The 14,926-nt window shown below is 38.4% G+C and overlaps 1 protein-coding gene across 1 annotated transcript; it reads left to right on the top strand.

The window, feature by feature from the left end:
* The first annotated feature begins 5,279 nt into the window (after positions 1–5,279).
* LOC139133014 (matrix metalloproteinase-19-like) lies at positions 5,280–14,827 on the top strand. Its single transcript, XM_070699396.1, has 8 exons — positions 5,280–5,396; positions 7,244–7,361; positions 8,044–8,302; positions 9,936–10,157; positions 10,951–11,196; positions 11,911–12,093; positions 12,800–12,967; positions 13,827–14,827. The coding sequence occupies exons 2-8, from the start codon at positions 7,263–7,265 to the stop codon at positions 14,195–14,197; spliced, it is 1,548 nt and encodes a 515-aa protein (XP_070555497.1). The 5' UTR covers positions 5,280–5,396; positions 7,244–7,262; the 3' UTR covers positions 14,198–14,827.
* The last annotated feature ends 99 nt before the right edge of the window (positions 14,828–14,926 follow it).

Raw genomic sequence — 14,926 nt, forward strand, 5'->3', positions numbered from 1 at the left:
TGAAATCATGCACTGAAATGGTCAGAAAAAATCTTTTACAAGTGTTTTCAGGTTACTGGATGGAATGGTTGTATTTCAGTAAATGGCTATCATAATTTTGCAGCAGCGGAGCATTATCATCATTGTCTGCAGTCTGTGCTAGTGACGCGGCTCTAACACTGACAATCAATGTGCATGAAAAATGACAGCAAATGTCACTGTGGTACTGGAAAGGCAGACAATGGGCTGTTTAAAAAATACATCTCGGCTAATTAAATTCAACTCACACAGTATATAGTTTTAAATTTTTAAAAAATCCCACCAGCTTTCTCAATAGACTCCGTCTCACCCCTTTGTTTGTGCGTGGCCCTGTCGTTCGTTGTTTTGCATTTATGGGCATGACGTGACCGTTGTCGCCCACGCCATCTAAACCAACGGTAATTACGTCTGAAAGCTTAGAAGGTATTGCATGTTTCACTTACTATATGTAAGGATTGACTCATTAGAAAGAATAATGAGGATGTTGTCTCTTTGAAAGTGGCAAATTACTAAAAACTTCAGATAAACAAAGGATGTCATGATTTAGGCAGGCATATTTTGAACATTGTATTGCTTACTATAAGAACCGTAGCTCTCGGTGGAAACGAGATATTTGCAACTGAAATTCGTTACTTGTTAACTGCCATGACATCTTTTCAAGCCATTTGTGAGTTTTTGAAGGCTTAGTTTTTGCTCGTTTCCTATCCAAAACCAGCGAACAACTGTAGCGCAAATGTTTATACAAGTCGACGACGCTCAAAAAACTCTTAGACGAATCCATAAATATATTGTGACATAGCAACACCAAAATGCAGTGCGAGGGGTTGCCTGAACAGCTACTTGACTCACACACGGGAGTCACGCATACGAGTGGGACTATGTCACGCAGATTTTGCTAGTCCCCAAGTTTGTAAAATTCTCGTGCCACAGGGAACAGTGGACAGGTCCGTCCGTACATGACACAATGAAGGACCAACAGAAATCTTACACATCAACAAGTGCCAAGACCATGACACCAAGGATTGGTATGATAAATCTTTATCAGCAATATCATAGTCAAAATTGTTAAAATGAAATGAAACAATAGCAACAAGCACCCCGTGCAGAGATCAAGACACCACATCCCCATGCCTAGGGGACGAACCTGTTCGCTGTTCCATGTGTACATACGCCAGTTGTAATGTAGTTCACGATAATAGGAAACTGGTTAGGCGGAAAGAGACTTGAGTTACAGGCGATGACGACACCGGACGTACCGCAGCTGCGACGCTGTCCTTTCTCAGAAATGTACCCTCGTTCCTTTTACTCTAATGTTCTCGGACCGTATGAATGCAGCTCTTGGTGCACGTCTGTGTAATGTCTGTCAATGCGCATGTGCGTCTGTCTCCAGTCTATCCGTCCATTTCGTGCAGACGTGTATTTTTAATTTGGTGTTGACACGCAGTGATACAGAACAAAATACATATGGTTTCCTTTCACCTGGCACACGTGAAGAATCTGGGTCGTTTCCTGCGTATGGTGGAAATATGTACTTGTCTAAGGATGCTAAATGGTAGTACATGCGCCCCCAAATTAACAGACACAAACTTTTACTCAAACTTTCGCGAGGAAACTTTAAAACATTCGCTTTCGAAATCAAGAATGAAAATCAGGGGTCATCGTACAAATTTTGGTACCAGAGATACAAATTACCAAACTTTATTATTCAAAATGGTCGCCATCCCTGTGTTACACTCTGTGGGGAAAAATGAAATTTCCGATTTTCATAAAATAACTTGATTTTCTCCATGAGCTTCGAAATAAACCCTAACAAGTGGTAACCCAAAAGTGTGTTGTCAAAGTTTGAATGTCTATCCCTGGGGAGCATTCTACCCAATGGCATACAAAGGTGTCCAAATGATAATGTTGAATTTTACCACAGCTTAGCGTAGACTGGGTATGCTTAAGCAATGTCCGCTATCTGACGTGCCGTAACTTTCGCTGACAGGTCCAATGTTTTTTTTGGTTTTTTTTCAAACCAAAAGTAAATATATTCACGGAAGTGAACACTTAACTCGTCGTGTTGGTACAGAGACATGCCGGGCCAGCTTTGAGGAAAGTTGTTGTCTTTTCATGAAATTCCGACCTTAAAAAACATGGAGGGACTGTGATTAAAAGTTGTGGTCTCATCGCCGCCAAATGTTTACACAGATAAGTTTTTTCTCTCAAACTTTCTTTGTGTTAGAAACCGATTGCAGCAGCTTCTTTACCAGGTTCTGGTCCAGTTGTGTAAATGCACATTGAAATCACGCGGTGATACCCTTAAAGAAATCAGTCAGTCGCCGACATGTGTGGGATGGCATTTCAAATAGTATGTTTTTCTCATCATACAATAAGAAGTTAAGTGAACTCCAAACACCGTAAGTCGACAATTGGAATTTCAATGTCGAGCACCATGCCTTGTCCACTACAATTCCGCAAGGAAACAAGGACTGACACTTGTCGGCAACTGGGGCATTGCGTGGTATTGTTTATGGCCCTGCCATCTAACGCGATGGAGTCCGTTGAAAAACAAATTTCAAACTGTTCAAGTAGAGGTAGAAATGTTTTGGGACACTGTTGTTGAAAAGAAATCCCTTCCGTTGGCGAGAATGAAATAGAAAGTTTCTTGAACCTGACTATTCGATCATGATTACTGCACTTTATTAAACATTAAATGATATGAAAGTAGGGCATTTTTCCACTGTCGCTCACCGGAAGCGTATAATAAAATTTTAGAGATGTGATCCCGGATTTAGAAAATCATGCAACACACGATTCAGGATGGAGACTGAAGCAAAACAGACCAATATAATTCCTGAAACTTCAAGATAACTTGATGTAAATACACCCACTTTTTGCGGCGTATTATGAAATTGTAGAGATGAGATCACGAATTTAAATAACCCATAAAACACTGCGGATGGCAACTGGACGCTAAACAGGCAACTATTTTTGACATCGAAACTTCAGAGAATTTTGAAGGAGTGTGCATCCTTTTGTGGTGTGAAAAGTTGAAGCAGGATAAAGGACAACAGCAAATACTAATTTCATAAAGCAGAATAACCAGTAGTCAAGCCGACCCAATACCGAGCCAAAAGGAGGATAACTATGTTTTGAATTAACGATGTTCAAGTGCAGTATAACGCACCAAGACGCCAAGAACCTTATCTTTTTAAATTTGCCAGTGGCTAGAACTTTCGGTGATTTTTTTTCACCTGTTTTGTTTTTATTGTCAACTACTGTTTCTTCCTGTAGTCCCAAAGCATGATGGGATACACAGTGCATAAGTTGTCAACTCAGCCTGTACATGTGTAAAGTGCATTGTTGTTTGTTATTTCTTGTCTTTTCTTTTGTTTTTATAAATGAATCTTGGTTCCTACTAGAATTAAAACGCAACCACAATAACAGCAAATTTTACTCGTATGTGCAAGCTACATAGTTTGTGTTTCAACATGCTTTGAGGAGTAGAACAAAAATTTACAACCGACATACAAAACCAAAACACGGAAAGGCATCAAAACTTACAACGGGTCCTTAATGATTTTATGTGTTCTTGAACATGAATAACTACAAGTCTTGAAACAGTATTCTGTAGTATCTGGTCTTTGGGTTCATTGCCATACCTTACGTAATATCAAAATACAACTTTTATCAAATTTGTGTATTTGATCACAGATTACTGTCCAGTTCCTACTTGCTTAGCTTACACCATCTGAAAAACAACAGCAACAAGCGTACAGAAAAAAAAATCCAATTGTATTCCAGCGATGAGGATAGATATTGTAAATAGAAAAAAAACATAGTAGATGGACAAATTGACAGACAATTTCAATAAAGCTTAAACAGCCAAAATCACTTACTGTCGTCATCCATGCTTCAAAACTTGCTATTCTCATACAAACTACGTGTGCGACATATATACCAGTCTTCTTTTCAGGGGGACGGTGTCGTACCCTATGATACAGTCCTGTGTATACGTCTGTTACATTTGACGTCCTATAGTATTGTTCACTAACTTTACTCACCGGTGAATAACTTCCTGCCCACTGTTTTACTGGCAAGCAACTTATTAAGTGGAAAGGTACGCACCTTTCGTGTAATGTTACGTTCAGGATGTATAATAATAGTTCGAACAATGTGGAGAATTTGGAAAACTGTGATGTGTGGTGTATAAGGTGTATGTGATGGTAACCGTGGTGAATTTCAGGATGGTCTTTTCCCTTGTAATAGGAACTATGACGACAGAACAAGAGGTTCAATTACAATGTTGTCACTTTTGCGGCTAAAGGTGCACTTCCACTTAACTCCGTATCGACCTTGAACATAAAACAGAACATTGAGATCAATTCTCTTAAAATTATTTAAAAGTTTATCTTGATCGGATAATTATTGTACTCAGGGTGACTTTAAATTTTATGTTTTCCCATTTTGTACCACATATAGTTATACAGGTATTTTGAAAGTCGACAAAGTGAGTAAACATACCAAAGGGTGTATGCAATTAGCCTGTACTTAGTCCTACAGGAAACGGTGTGATTGATGAAGAAAGGTTTGGTGTGAAGCCAAGGTGCAAGAAAACGATGGCACGCTCCTACTCCTCCTCGCCGCAAAAACCGCGCCGTCCTGTTTTCACTGAACAAAGGTATCTCGGCCCGTATCGGGTAGCACATGGACAATGTGAAGAAATTATGATCGCGGTGACCCTGACAACCCGAAAATTTGTTAGACAAACACGTGCGGTGAATGACTCGGGGGGTCTAAGTACGGCTAAGTGACTCGAGGGGGTTGCGGCGTTTCTCTGAAGTGCCGATCTTTGACGGAAATACCCGAAATAGACACCGGTCGATGGACGCAAGCGATTGGTGGCAAGCAATACGCTAACAATTGCCATAGGGGCGAGGAACTTCCAAAAAACCGAACCGGCAGTACCGACTAATCTTTTTGTTTCTATATAATTAAATTCGTGTTTGGTGCATCAGTGAATTATTTCTCACTAACAGGAATTTTCCGAGCGGTGACGTTGATGATTTCATTATTCTTAAGAAGTGTACTTTGTGCGCTACCCAGGCCAACCTATGACGTCAGAGTCACCTAGTCGCCGTCAAGGTCACCAATTTCTTGAAGAAACGGGAAAAAAAAACTGAATGCTGGATGCGTGACAATTCACCTATATACGTGAAGACAAACGAAAACATGTAAGGTATGGCCGTAATGAAATACGATCTCTCAGAGGTTTTCACTGGGCATAACCGTGGCCTGACGTCCGGTCACAATAGACTATATAAAGGGCTGAGCTGAACGCAGAGCCGATAACAGCTTTCTCCTGATTCACTGGCGGACAACAACAAAGAACTGAGGTAAGCCATACGAGATTCGAAATAGAAGTAGGTCTGGTCGCGTGGACAAATGTGCTGCTGCTTAACGCTCTCTGTTGTAGTTCTTTTCAATCCCTGTCATCGTGGAGCAAGGCATGAGATGGAGAGCAAAGGGGGTAAAACTTCGCTGACGGCTCGGAAAGCAGCAAGGCGACGAAACTTCACCGACCTCCGCCGACTTTAATGAGCTTCATCTCCGCAAATGAAAAAAAGCAGAGCATTTTCGTAGCATTTGATGTCCCGATTATCGCAACGTCCATGCATAAAATCCGTCGCCCTCTTCTTAACTTATATTTTTATTGCAATCGTAGTTTGTAATTTAGTACTGTTCCTTCGACAACACTTCACAGAAATCTGCGTCACCTGATCGCATCGGTTTGGTTTCATCGTTGCACCGACAAACACGTACCGGTGGTACTGAATGATCGTTCGTGTCAACCCTATACTATTTCGATTTACCGCGAGAATGGATCGCTTCCAATTTTCATCTCTTCAGGCAGAAACAGCCGTACAAAAAGAGAATTGTTTGGACATCCCTATTTTCAAGTTGTGTCACCATGTCTTTCGTTTTATTACCACTGCTCTATTCTGATTGCCTGTCTCGTAGTGCGTATACTCACTTACCGTTAAACTTTGTCGTTTTCTTTCTATAAAATTGTCTTTCAACCTGCTCATCTCTCTCTCTCTCTCTCTCTCTCTCTCTCTCTCTCACTGATACTCGCTCACTCACTCTTTCTTTATCTCAGTTACTCCATTAGCTGTAACTTTTGGACTACCCAATACTCAAAGGGATCAGTTCTGTTTGCAAAATACAGTTATTTGTTTTCTCTAAAATCATGTCGAAACACCCATAGCTTTCCATCAACGTGTTCACACGGCCGCTGACATGTATGTGTGTGATGTTTGATTTATCAGTGGTAACAACTGAACTTTCAGTCCGACTTAAGAGAATTAATAGTAAACGGTAGCATTTCATATTCTACACTACTCTGAGGCATTCACTGTGTAATTGAACATACTGTAGCGAGAATAATTAGAAAACGCACCCACTGTCTTGTTTTACAAAAAAAAGATATTGAAAATATCATCAAAGGTACAAGCTATTGTCGTGTATATATATATATATATATATATATATATATATATATATTATATATATATATATACATATATATAGTGTTCAGTTGTAGTCAAGTAATACTGAGGTATGATGAACTCGTTCATTGTGACTCGGAGATAGATAGATAGATCGACGATCGATCGATCGATCGATCGATAGATAGATAGATAGATAGATAGACAGATAGATAGATAGATAGACAGATAGATAGATAGATAGATAGATAGATAGATAGATAGATAGATAGATAGACAGATAGACAGATAGACTAGATAGATAGATAGATAGATAGATAGATAGATAGATAGATAGATAGATAGATAGATAGATAGATAGATAGATAGATAGATAGATAGATAGATAGATAGATAGATAGATAGATAGATAGATAGATAGATAGATAGATAGATACGCAGAAACAGAATCCATCAGCATCACTCGCCCTTCTATCTCTCTTCATGGTTGTCCGTGTGATCTGAAGAGTAAACAATCCAAACATTCTTGCTCAATGACAGCGTTGTTCAGTCACGTTGCAAAGCTCATTTCCTCTGCAGTAACATTCCCTTAGCTTGAGAGTCGCATTTCTTTCAAAAACAGACCAATTCAGGCATTAGGAACTTCTTTGAACGATATCCAAAACAAACGCAGCTCTTGGAAGTCAGCCAGACTGTTTTCTGTAACCCTACTTGTGTCTTTCATTCCATAGCAGGAATCTTTTTGTCGCCACAATGACGACAACGTCGACGTACCAGAAATGTGCCTTGTTTGTTTGTTTGGGATACCTTTATGGTTTGTGTGGTGGCAGTCCGATGGACCCTAAAGCTATGGTAGGTGTGCTTTGACAGTCAGTAACACGATCCCTCGTGGTAGCCGAGGTTGCCTGAGTAAACGGAGTTTTTGCAAGCGGTCTCTCGGCTTCCGTGCCGCTGATTTTTCTTGTAACAGCGGGCGCGATTTTTTTATCATGAGCTGGCAGGCGAATTGTATGAATTGAAAGAAGCTCAACATGCATATGGAACTTCTTTTTATTTGTTTATTTGGTTTGTTTTATTTTTGTTTTGTTTCGAGTTTTTTGCATGGTTTGCTGTAGGGTAGTGTGAAGTCATATGGCGGGGAAAGGTCGGGTTTGATGATGTGCTTGGGAGAAGAGGGATGGCAGTGGGAAGCTGTTTGGCGGTGTAAGAACCAGTAAAGAGAGTGGAAACTAGTGGAGGGTCGATTTTTTTTTCAAATTGAAGGGTAACGCTGTATGCGAACAGTTTTCACTTGCCATTCAAACTCAATTTTTTTTCAAAATAATTTAGAATAGTATATTTGCGTGTAAATACCCCGGATTACAAGTTCTGGAAGTCGGCTGGCTGGCTACCGCTGATCTCTGTCTGAAAACTGGACGGCACATGTTTGCACTGTCATTTCGTTTTGAACATGTCTCCATCATTGTCCTCAGGCCCGTCATTTCAAATATTGCTTTCAACGCACGACTGAAATGTCTGTCACACTGTCTTTCAGAGCTATCTCTCAAAATACGGATATCTGAAGAACACAAGATCCCCTAGTTCACTGGAAATGAAAGAGAGCGTGATGAACTTTCAGCGGATGGCCAACCTGGAGATGACAGGCGAGCTGGACAGCGCCACCATGCGGCACATGCAGATGCCGCGCTGCGGAGTGGAAGACATGATCGGGTCCGCTGTTATGGGAACAAATCTCAATAACAGCAAAAGCCGCTTTATGCCTCATTCAAGGCAAAGGAGATATACATTAGCAGGTGAATATAAAAGACCCTTGAAAGAATTTTACTATCAAACTATTTGTTCTTGGTGGACATAAACAAATAACCTCTTTTCAACTATGTTAATGATTATGATACAATATGAGATAAAAATTTCAAATTTGGTGGATTTTCAATTGTATCAACACAAAAAACCGCCCATCCGCTAGAGACAACGCCGAAGGTGTTAAAACAATTATCTACTTTCGAGCCCGGTGTAGTCTTCGCCATGTCGTCAGGGAGAGCTTTGTTAATATTTCGTGTCGTCAGATTCTGGATGTGAAATGAACAGCTCCTGATTATGTAAAAATATCGTTTATTAATGAAACTGTAATCTCAATCGTCAGTAATGTACTAGTGTAAATCAATATTCCACTCTGAGCTTATATGTCGCAAATATTCCGAAGGGACTAAGCCCTTCTTCTTCACTGGGTCCACTGCAATCACTGTGTAATATACGGCTGTGTTTACATTGTAATTATGTAATAGTTTCAGTCAAACTATTTTCCATTCGTATTACCATTTGCAGAGCAAACGCCGGCCCCGAGTCCTTTCGACTACGGGAGATTTTTAAGTTCACACCAAGGTACACCCTATCGCCGTGTGTTGACGCCAACGACCGCTAGTGTATAGGATAGCTTACCAACATGCACAGCGCCCCCTGTGAAACAACATTCATGTCTTTGATCAGCAATTGAAAAAACTCACCTCAAATTTTGTAAGAACATTTTACAGTGTAATAGACAAGCTTGTAATGCCGCTGTGAGGGGTGAACTAGGACAATTCCCACTTCTACTTGAGATCAAACTTAATATTGTTAAACACTGGCTTCATATCGTACAACTGCCACATTGTAATCTTGCTAAAGAAGCTTTTCTGGAGCAAATGGTAAACAACACTAACAATAGATCCTGGTTTAACTGTTTAAGTGCTTTAATTAAAGACAATGGAATGGACTTTCTCCTTGATAAAGCTCCATCGCTTAAACACCACAAAATTATAACTAGATTAATGAAAACAAATTTAACAAACAATTATGAAGTCTTTTGGAAAAATTTGATCACTGATGAAAATAGTTTACTAAGAATGTATGCCAAAATAAAACGTAATTTTAGATTAGAACCCTACTTAACACAGTTACAAGGTGAGAAAAGAAAATTACTCACCAAACTTCGCATTAGCAATCATGATCTAGCAATTGAAAAAGGGCGACACACTGTTCCAAAAACCCAAATTACTGAAAGATACTGAAATTAGTGTAACACCAACAGTATTGAAGATGAAACACACTTTTTATTAGTCTGTCAGAGATACAAAGTCCAAAGAAAGAACTTTTTCAGTATAATCAATTTCCCAAACGACAATACTGAAATCAGCTTATTTCTCTACTAACAAAACAAGAGTTGTCTTTTAATGAACAACTTGCAGATTATATTTTTACTTTATATAAACAAAGAAATACCTAGTTATATTTATTATTAGCTACTATTACTATACTGCAATACTTTATCTTTATTGAAGAAAATTTGAACTTATTTTTGTATCACACTTTTATTGCCACAAATGTGATGTAAATCCTATATTTACAAGCAAGCAATAAAAATATTATTATTATTATGATTGCCCGCAGGATCAAAATGGAGCAAGAATGACCTCACATACCGTTACGTCAGCTATACATCAGATATGTCCAGATCAGAACAGAGAGCTGCCATTTCCCGAGCATTAGATCGCTGGAGTCACGTGACTCCTCTGACGTTCACCGAGGTGACGAGTGGACATGCCGATCTACTGATAGAGTTTGCAGAAGGTGTACATAGCGACGGGCCGTATGCTGCTTTTGATGGCCGAGGTAAGGATATTTCAGTGACGATATTGACTACGTGACGAAACTTTTTCCGACTGTTTGATATATCAGTTTACTGATCAATTGATTGATTGGTTTATTGATCGATAGTGATTGACAGGACGGTCTCTAATTTCAAGCTAAATGATGTCATTGCTTTTTTCAAATAACCGATTTGACCAATTTTCAGCGGAAAGACCGACACCTAACAGTCATGGTTTATTAAAATGCAGCTTTATATATATATATATATATATATATATATATATATATATATATATATATATATATATATATATATATATATATAAATGCAGCTTTATATATATATATATATGAATGATAAACGTGTCTGTAGGAGGCATATATCGATTTGGGACTGCTGTCTATATATATGCATACACATACATATGTATGCTCTACCATTAGCATCGATCACAGTAATTTCATACTAGGAAATCTGTATTCTTTCATAGATAGATAGATAGATAGATAGATAGATAGATAGATAGATAGATAGATAGATAGATAGATAGATAGATAGATAGATAGATAGATAGATAGATAGATAGATAGATAGATAGATAGATAGATAGATAGATAGATAGATAGATATATGGATAGATGGATGGATGGATGGATGGACTGATGGATACATACATACATACATACATACATACATACATACACACATACAAACACACATACATACATACATACATACATTCATACATACATACATACATATATATATATACATATACAATTGTATTTTTCCATCTATTTATTTCCATTTCAGGAGGTGTTTTGGCGCATGCGTACTTTCCAGAGGACGGAGATTTACATTTTGATGATGCCGAGCATTTCACCGTTTTTACAAGCAGGGGAACTGATCTGGACTTTGTGGCGTTACACGAACTCGGACACAGCTTGGGTCTCGTTCACTCCGACGTAAGGGGCGCTGTAATGCAACCAATATACCCCGGATATAACCCTGATCTGCAGCTCCACAACGACGACATCTCAGGAATTCAAAATTTGTATGGTAAATGACTAAATATTCATTTATATCAATAATATCACTTCTAAATTTCACCCTCTCTCTCTCTCTCTCTCTCTCTCTCTCTCTCTCTCTCTCTCTCTCTCTCTCTCTCATCTTTAATAGGTTTTTTTTTCGAAATAACATAAATAAAAAAGTGTACCGCTACAAAAAATGCTAAATGGACATTCTTTCACGTAAACGTTAAACACAGTGGTTGAAAGTAAGGCCATTACAAAATAATATTCTTCCTCGGATAATTTTTTTCTCCTGAAACATTGTTATTGAAGACTTGGAGCCAAGATTGTACAAAACTGTTCACAATGGAGGCATTACACATACAGGCATTGTTGACAGAGCAAATTCTCCTAGCGTTTCCACATGCTCCCAGAAGAAAGCAATAAAAAACTGTGAAAATATGCATAACCATGCCCCCCCCCCCCAAAAAAAAAAAATCGCAAGTTTTGCCTTTTAAACGACCTCAAGGCGGGTTCTAATATTTGAGCTTTTTTTTTTTAATATTACTTCGACCCCATCTTTTAGCCTCTTTATCACTAGTCCCGACACGTTTTAGATAATGGTTTTACATGTACACATTTGTTGCGATTTCAAAACAAAATTCCGCATTGGATAAAGTAGAAGCGGTTATTCCAAGGAACAATGAAATTATTCATATTTTTTATTTTTTTTATTTTTCTTACAAACCCATTTGACATCTAGGCAGGCCCACTGGTAATAACGACGAGAGCAGCGAGGAACAGGCAGAATTCCCGACAAGAAAGCCAGACAATGGTAACGACGAGAGCAGCGAAGAACAGGCAGAATTTCCGACAAGAAAGCCTGACAAGCCGGATGGTGAAATTCCTGATTCATGCACTACAAATTTTGATGCCGTATTTACAGGTGAGCCTTAGAAAAATAGAGGCGATATAATCATTACATTGTTGGGACGATGTCGATTACGCCCTCTATAATAAAACAATATTTCTACGCAAGAGCCTGGGCGGCCTTAATGTTTTAACAACTCTTGCCATGTATTTTTAATTCGTATAAAAACAATATATTTTAGGAAATATTACGGCGAATTTACACTATCACTGAAGCGTCTTCACGCAGTAGAGAGCCAAGACATCTTGTTTTACGTACAGATCGAGGGCAGCTTCGCTGGCGTTTATGGTTGAAATAATAACCTTGCTTTTCTTTGAAAAATAACATCACTGGTAAAGAACTCCACTTTTGTCATTTGAATAAACCGCAAAACAATTGACGGGATGACGTCACTTTTATCGATGGTATTACCTCACTGTAATAGGAGTCGAAGTCTACCCTGCAGAGTCCGAAGTATCTCGACACGACGTCGTGTAATATTTTATATTGGTCGAAACTTCAGAAGAAAGTCAAGCCCTTATGGGTCTGAGATAAAAATTAGTCTAACTGCAGACCATTGGATCTTTCATTATGAAACATTCTTCAATAGTGAAGTTAGAATTCACTAGACCCCCCCCCCCCGCCCCGATACAGTACCACACAGATCGGCAGCGAGGCATGATCGGTGGAGGAATGAAACTGTACAATGTAATATATTTTGGTCTTCTGTGATTTGCTTCAGATTCCAGTGGCGAAACGTTTGCGGTGAAAGGGAAGCATATTTGGAAACTAACGGATGACGGCATCGCCGACGGATATCCCGTCAAGCTGAATAAAGAATTTAGTGGTCTCCCTGGCAACATAAACACTGGTTTTACTGCTCCCAATGGAAGAACGTATTTCTTTAAAGGTAATCTAAATGAACTAGTCTTTGTAAAATGATTTCGAGGTAGACACTCATATATTGCATTATCGAAATCTCTTTGACAGAGAAAGCATAGATACATACATAGATACACCCAGACACAGACAGACAGACACACATATATGTATCTATCTATCTATATATAAAATACATTGACGAATGAAAAGTGACCCATGCGGGACTCGAACCCACACCCCCGAATACATTTCGGTTGCTCTACCAACTGAGCTAATGGATCAGTCGGCTCAATGTGGGCGGTCCTGTCTCTTAGATGGGGCAACTCTTCATTCTGTTGTGCGTGGATGGTGAGTAAGACGGCTAAACTCATCACCTAACCTTTCAGCCTAAGGATCCACTACTGGATTCAACAGGGTCTCGCGCACAAGTCACCAACTTAGGAATCGGTTTTTGGTAATGAGGATCAATCACATGAATGATGCAAAGCCAAAGAAGGTAGCATAAACTTATAGCACACACATATATATATATATATATATATATATATATATATATATATATATATATATATATATAATATATATATATATATATATATATATATATATATATATATATATATATATATATATATATATATATATATATATATATATATATATATATATATATATATATATATATATATATATATATATATATATATATATATAATGTATGGCTAAAAGTGATTCTTCTTTGCAATATCCTGGTTTTAGTGAGTAAAGAAGAGAAAAAATAGCCTTAAAAATTGTCATTGGTTTTATACTTGAAGAAAGCATAAGCACAAGTTTTTGTCAGAAAAGAATAAGAGTTTAAAAATATCTAACCTATTGTGTGTCTTCAGGGACTCGATATTGGCGTTTCTATGGACACCATTTGGAGCCAGGGTATCCCAGAAGTCTCAGAGGCACTGGTGTGCCGCGCAACCCGGATGCGGCGTTCGTCTGGAGTGGCGATGGGAAAATATACTTCTTTAAAGGTTCGAGGTACTACATATGGAGTGACTACACCGAGGCAGTCATACCGGGAGGAGTCAGGGATATCCGCCGACACTGGAGGGGAGTACCGACCAAAGTCGACGCGGCGTTCACGTGGATGGACGGCAAAACGTACTTCTTTAAAGGCGATAAATACTATCAGTACGACGACATGAAAATGAAAGTGGCACCCGGCTATCCCAAGTCGAAATCCACCGACTGGTTAGGCTGCATGTAGGGAAACTTTAGAAATACATATTTTACCCGGCCGAGGTGCCATGCCTTTGTCGGTGACCGCAAACTTAAGTTGCAATAGCTAGATTACTTTGTAAATGTGTAGCAGTTGATTGAGCACGATTAGTAACGTTTATTAATTCCAATATTCAATTAACTGTTTAAAAATGATATATACTATTCGTGATAGCCATAGACTATTTTTTTACATTTTTTACATTAAAGTAAACAATCATGTTGGTAGAGGACAGAGATTATCATGCATTTCCATATCGAATTATCACTCTTGCAAATGTTATAACTGTTAATTTATTATACTGGTTTTAATGTAAGATTTTGAATTATGGTTTTCATTTAAGTGTTTGAATTACATTTACATATATAAAAAGCGTGACATTCCTTCGAACTAACAGCATACAATCATTTTGGTAGGGTAAGCAGTAGCAAAATGACTTGCGCCCTCATCGGTGATGTTCGCTTCAGTCTGTCATAAACGTTTGGTGAGGGCGGATCGCTTTTTTGTTCAGTTTTCGTAAGAATAAATCTGAGTTTTAACATTGAATTTTAATGTAAGAATTGTTTTTGTTATCATTTTAAACTTGTTACTTACTTAATAAAATATGATCACAATCAATTAGTTTTTGACTTTGACGTGTTAATTCGCCATTTAAAAGTTGGTGAATTTCAGCGTGTGCGAAGAAGTTCGACCTTCATATCAATTTCCTTAAAGAGA

Source organism: Ptychodera flava, chromosome 1 (assembly GCF_041260155.1).
Source record: "Ptychodera flava strain L36383 chromosome 1, AS_Pfla_20210202, whole genome shotgun sequence".
In the NCBI taxonomy this organism is placed as follows: Eukaryota; Metazoa; Hemichordata; class Enteropneusta; family Ptychoderidae; genus Ptychodera; species Ptychodera flava.

What these genes read in the sequence shown, in the direction of transcription:
- LOC139133014 (XM_070699396.1), top strand. Translation starts at nt 7,263, where the DNA reads ATGACGACAACGTCGACGTACCAGAAATGTGCCTTGTTTGTTTGTTTG. An exon ending in CGATGGACCCTAAAGCTATG is followed by an intron (nt 7,362 to 8,043) that starts GTAGGTGTGCTT and finishes ACTGTCTTTCAG; the next exon opens with AGCTATCTCTCAAAATACGG. An exon ending in AAGAACGTATTTCTTTAAAG is followed by an intron (nt 12,968 to 13,826) that starts GTAATCTAAATG and finishes GTGTGTCTTCAG; the next exon opens with GGACTCGATATTGGCGTTTC.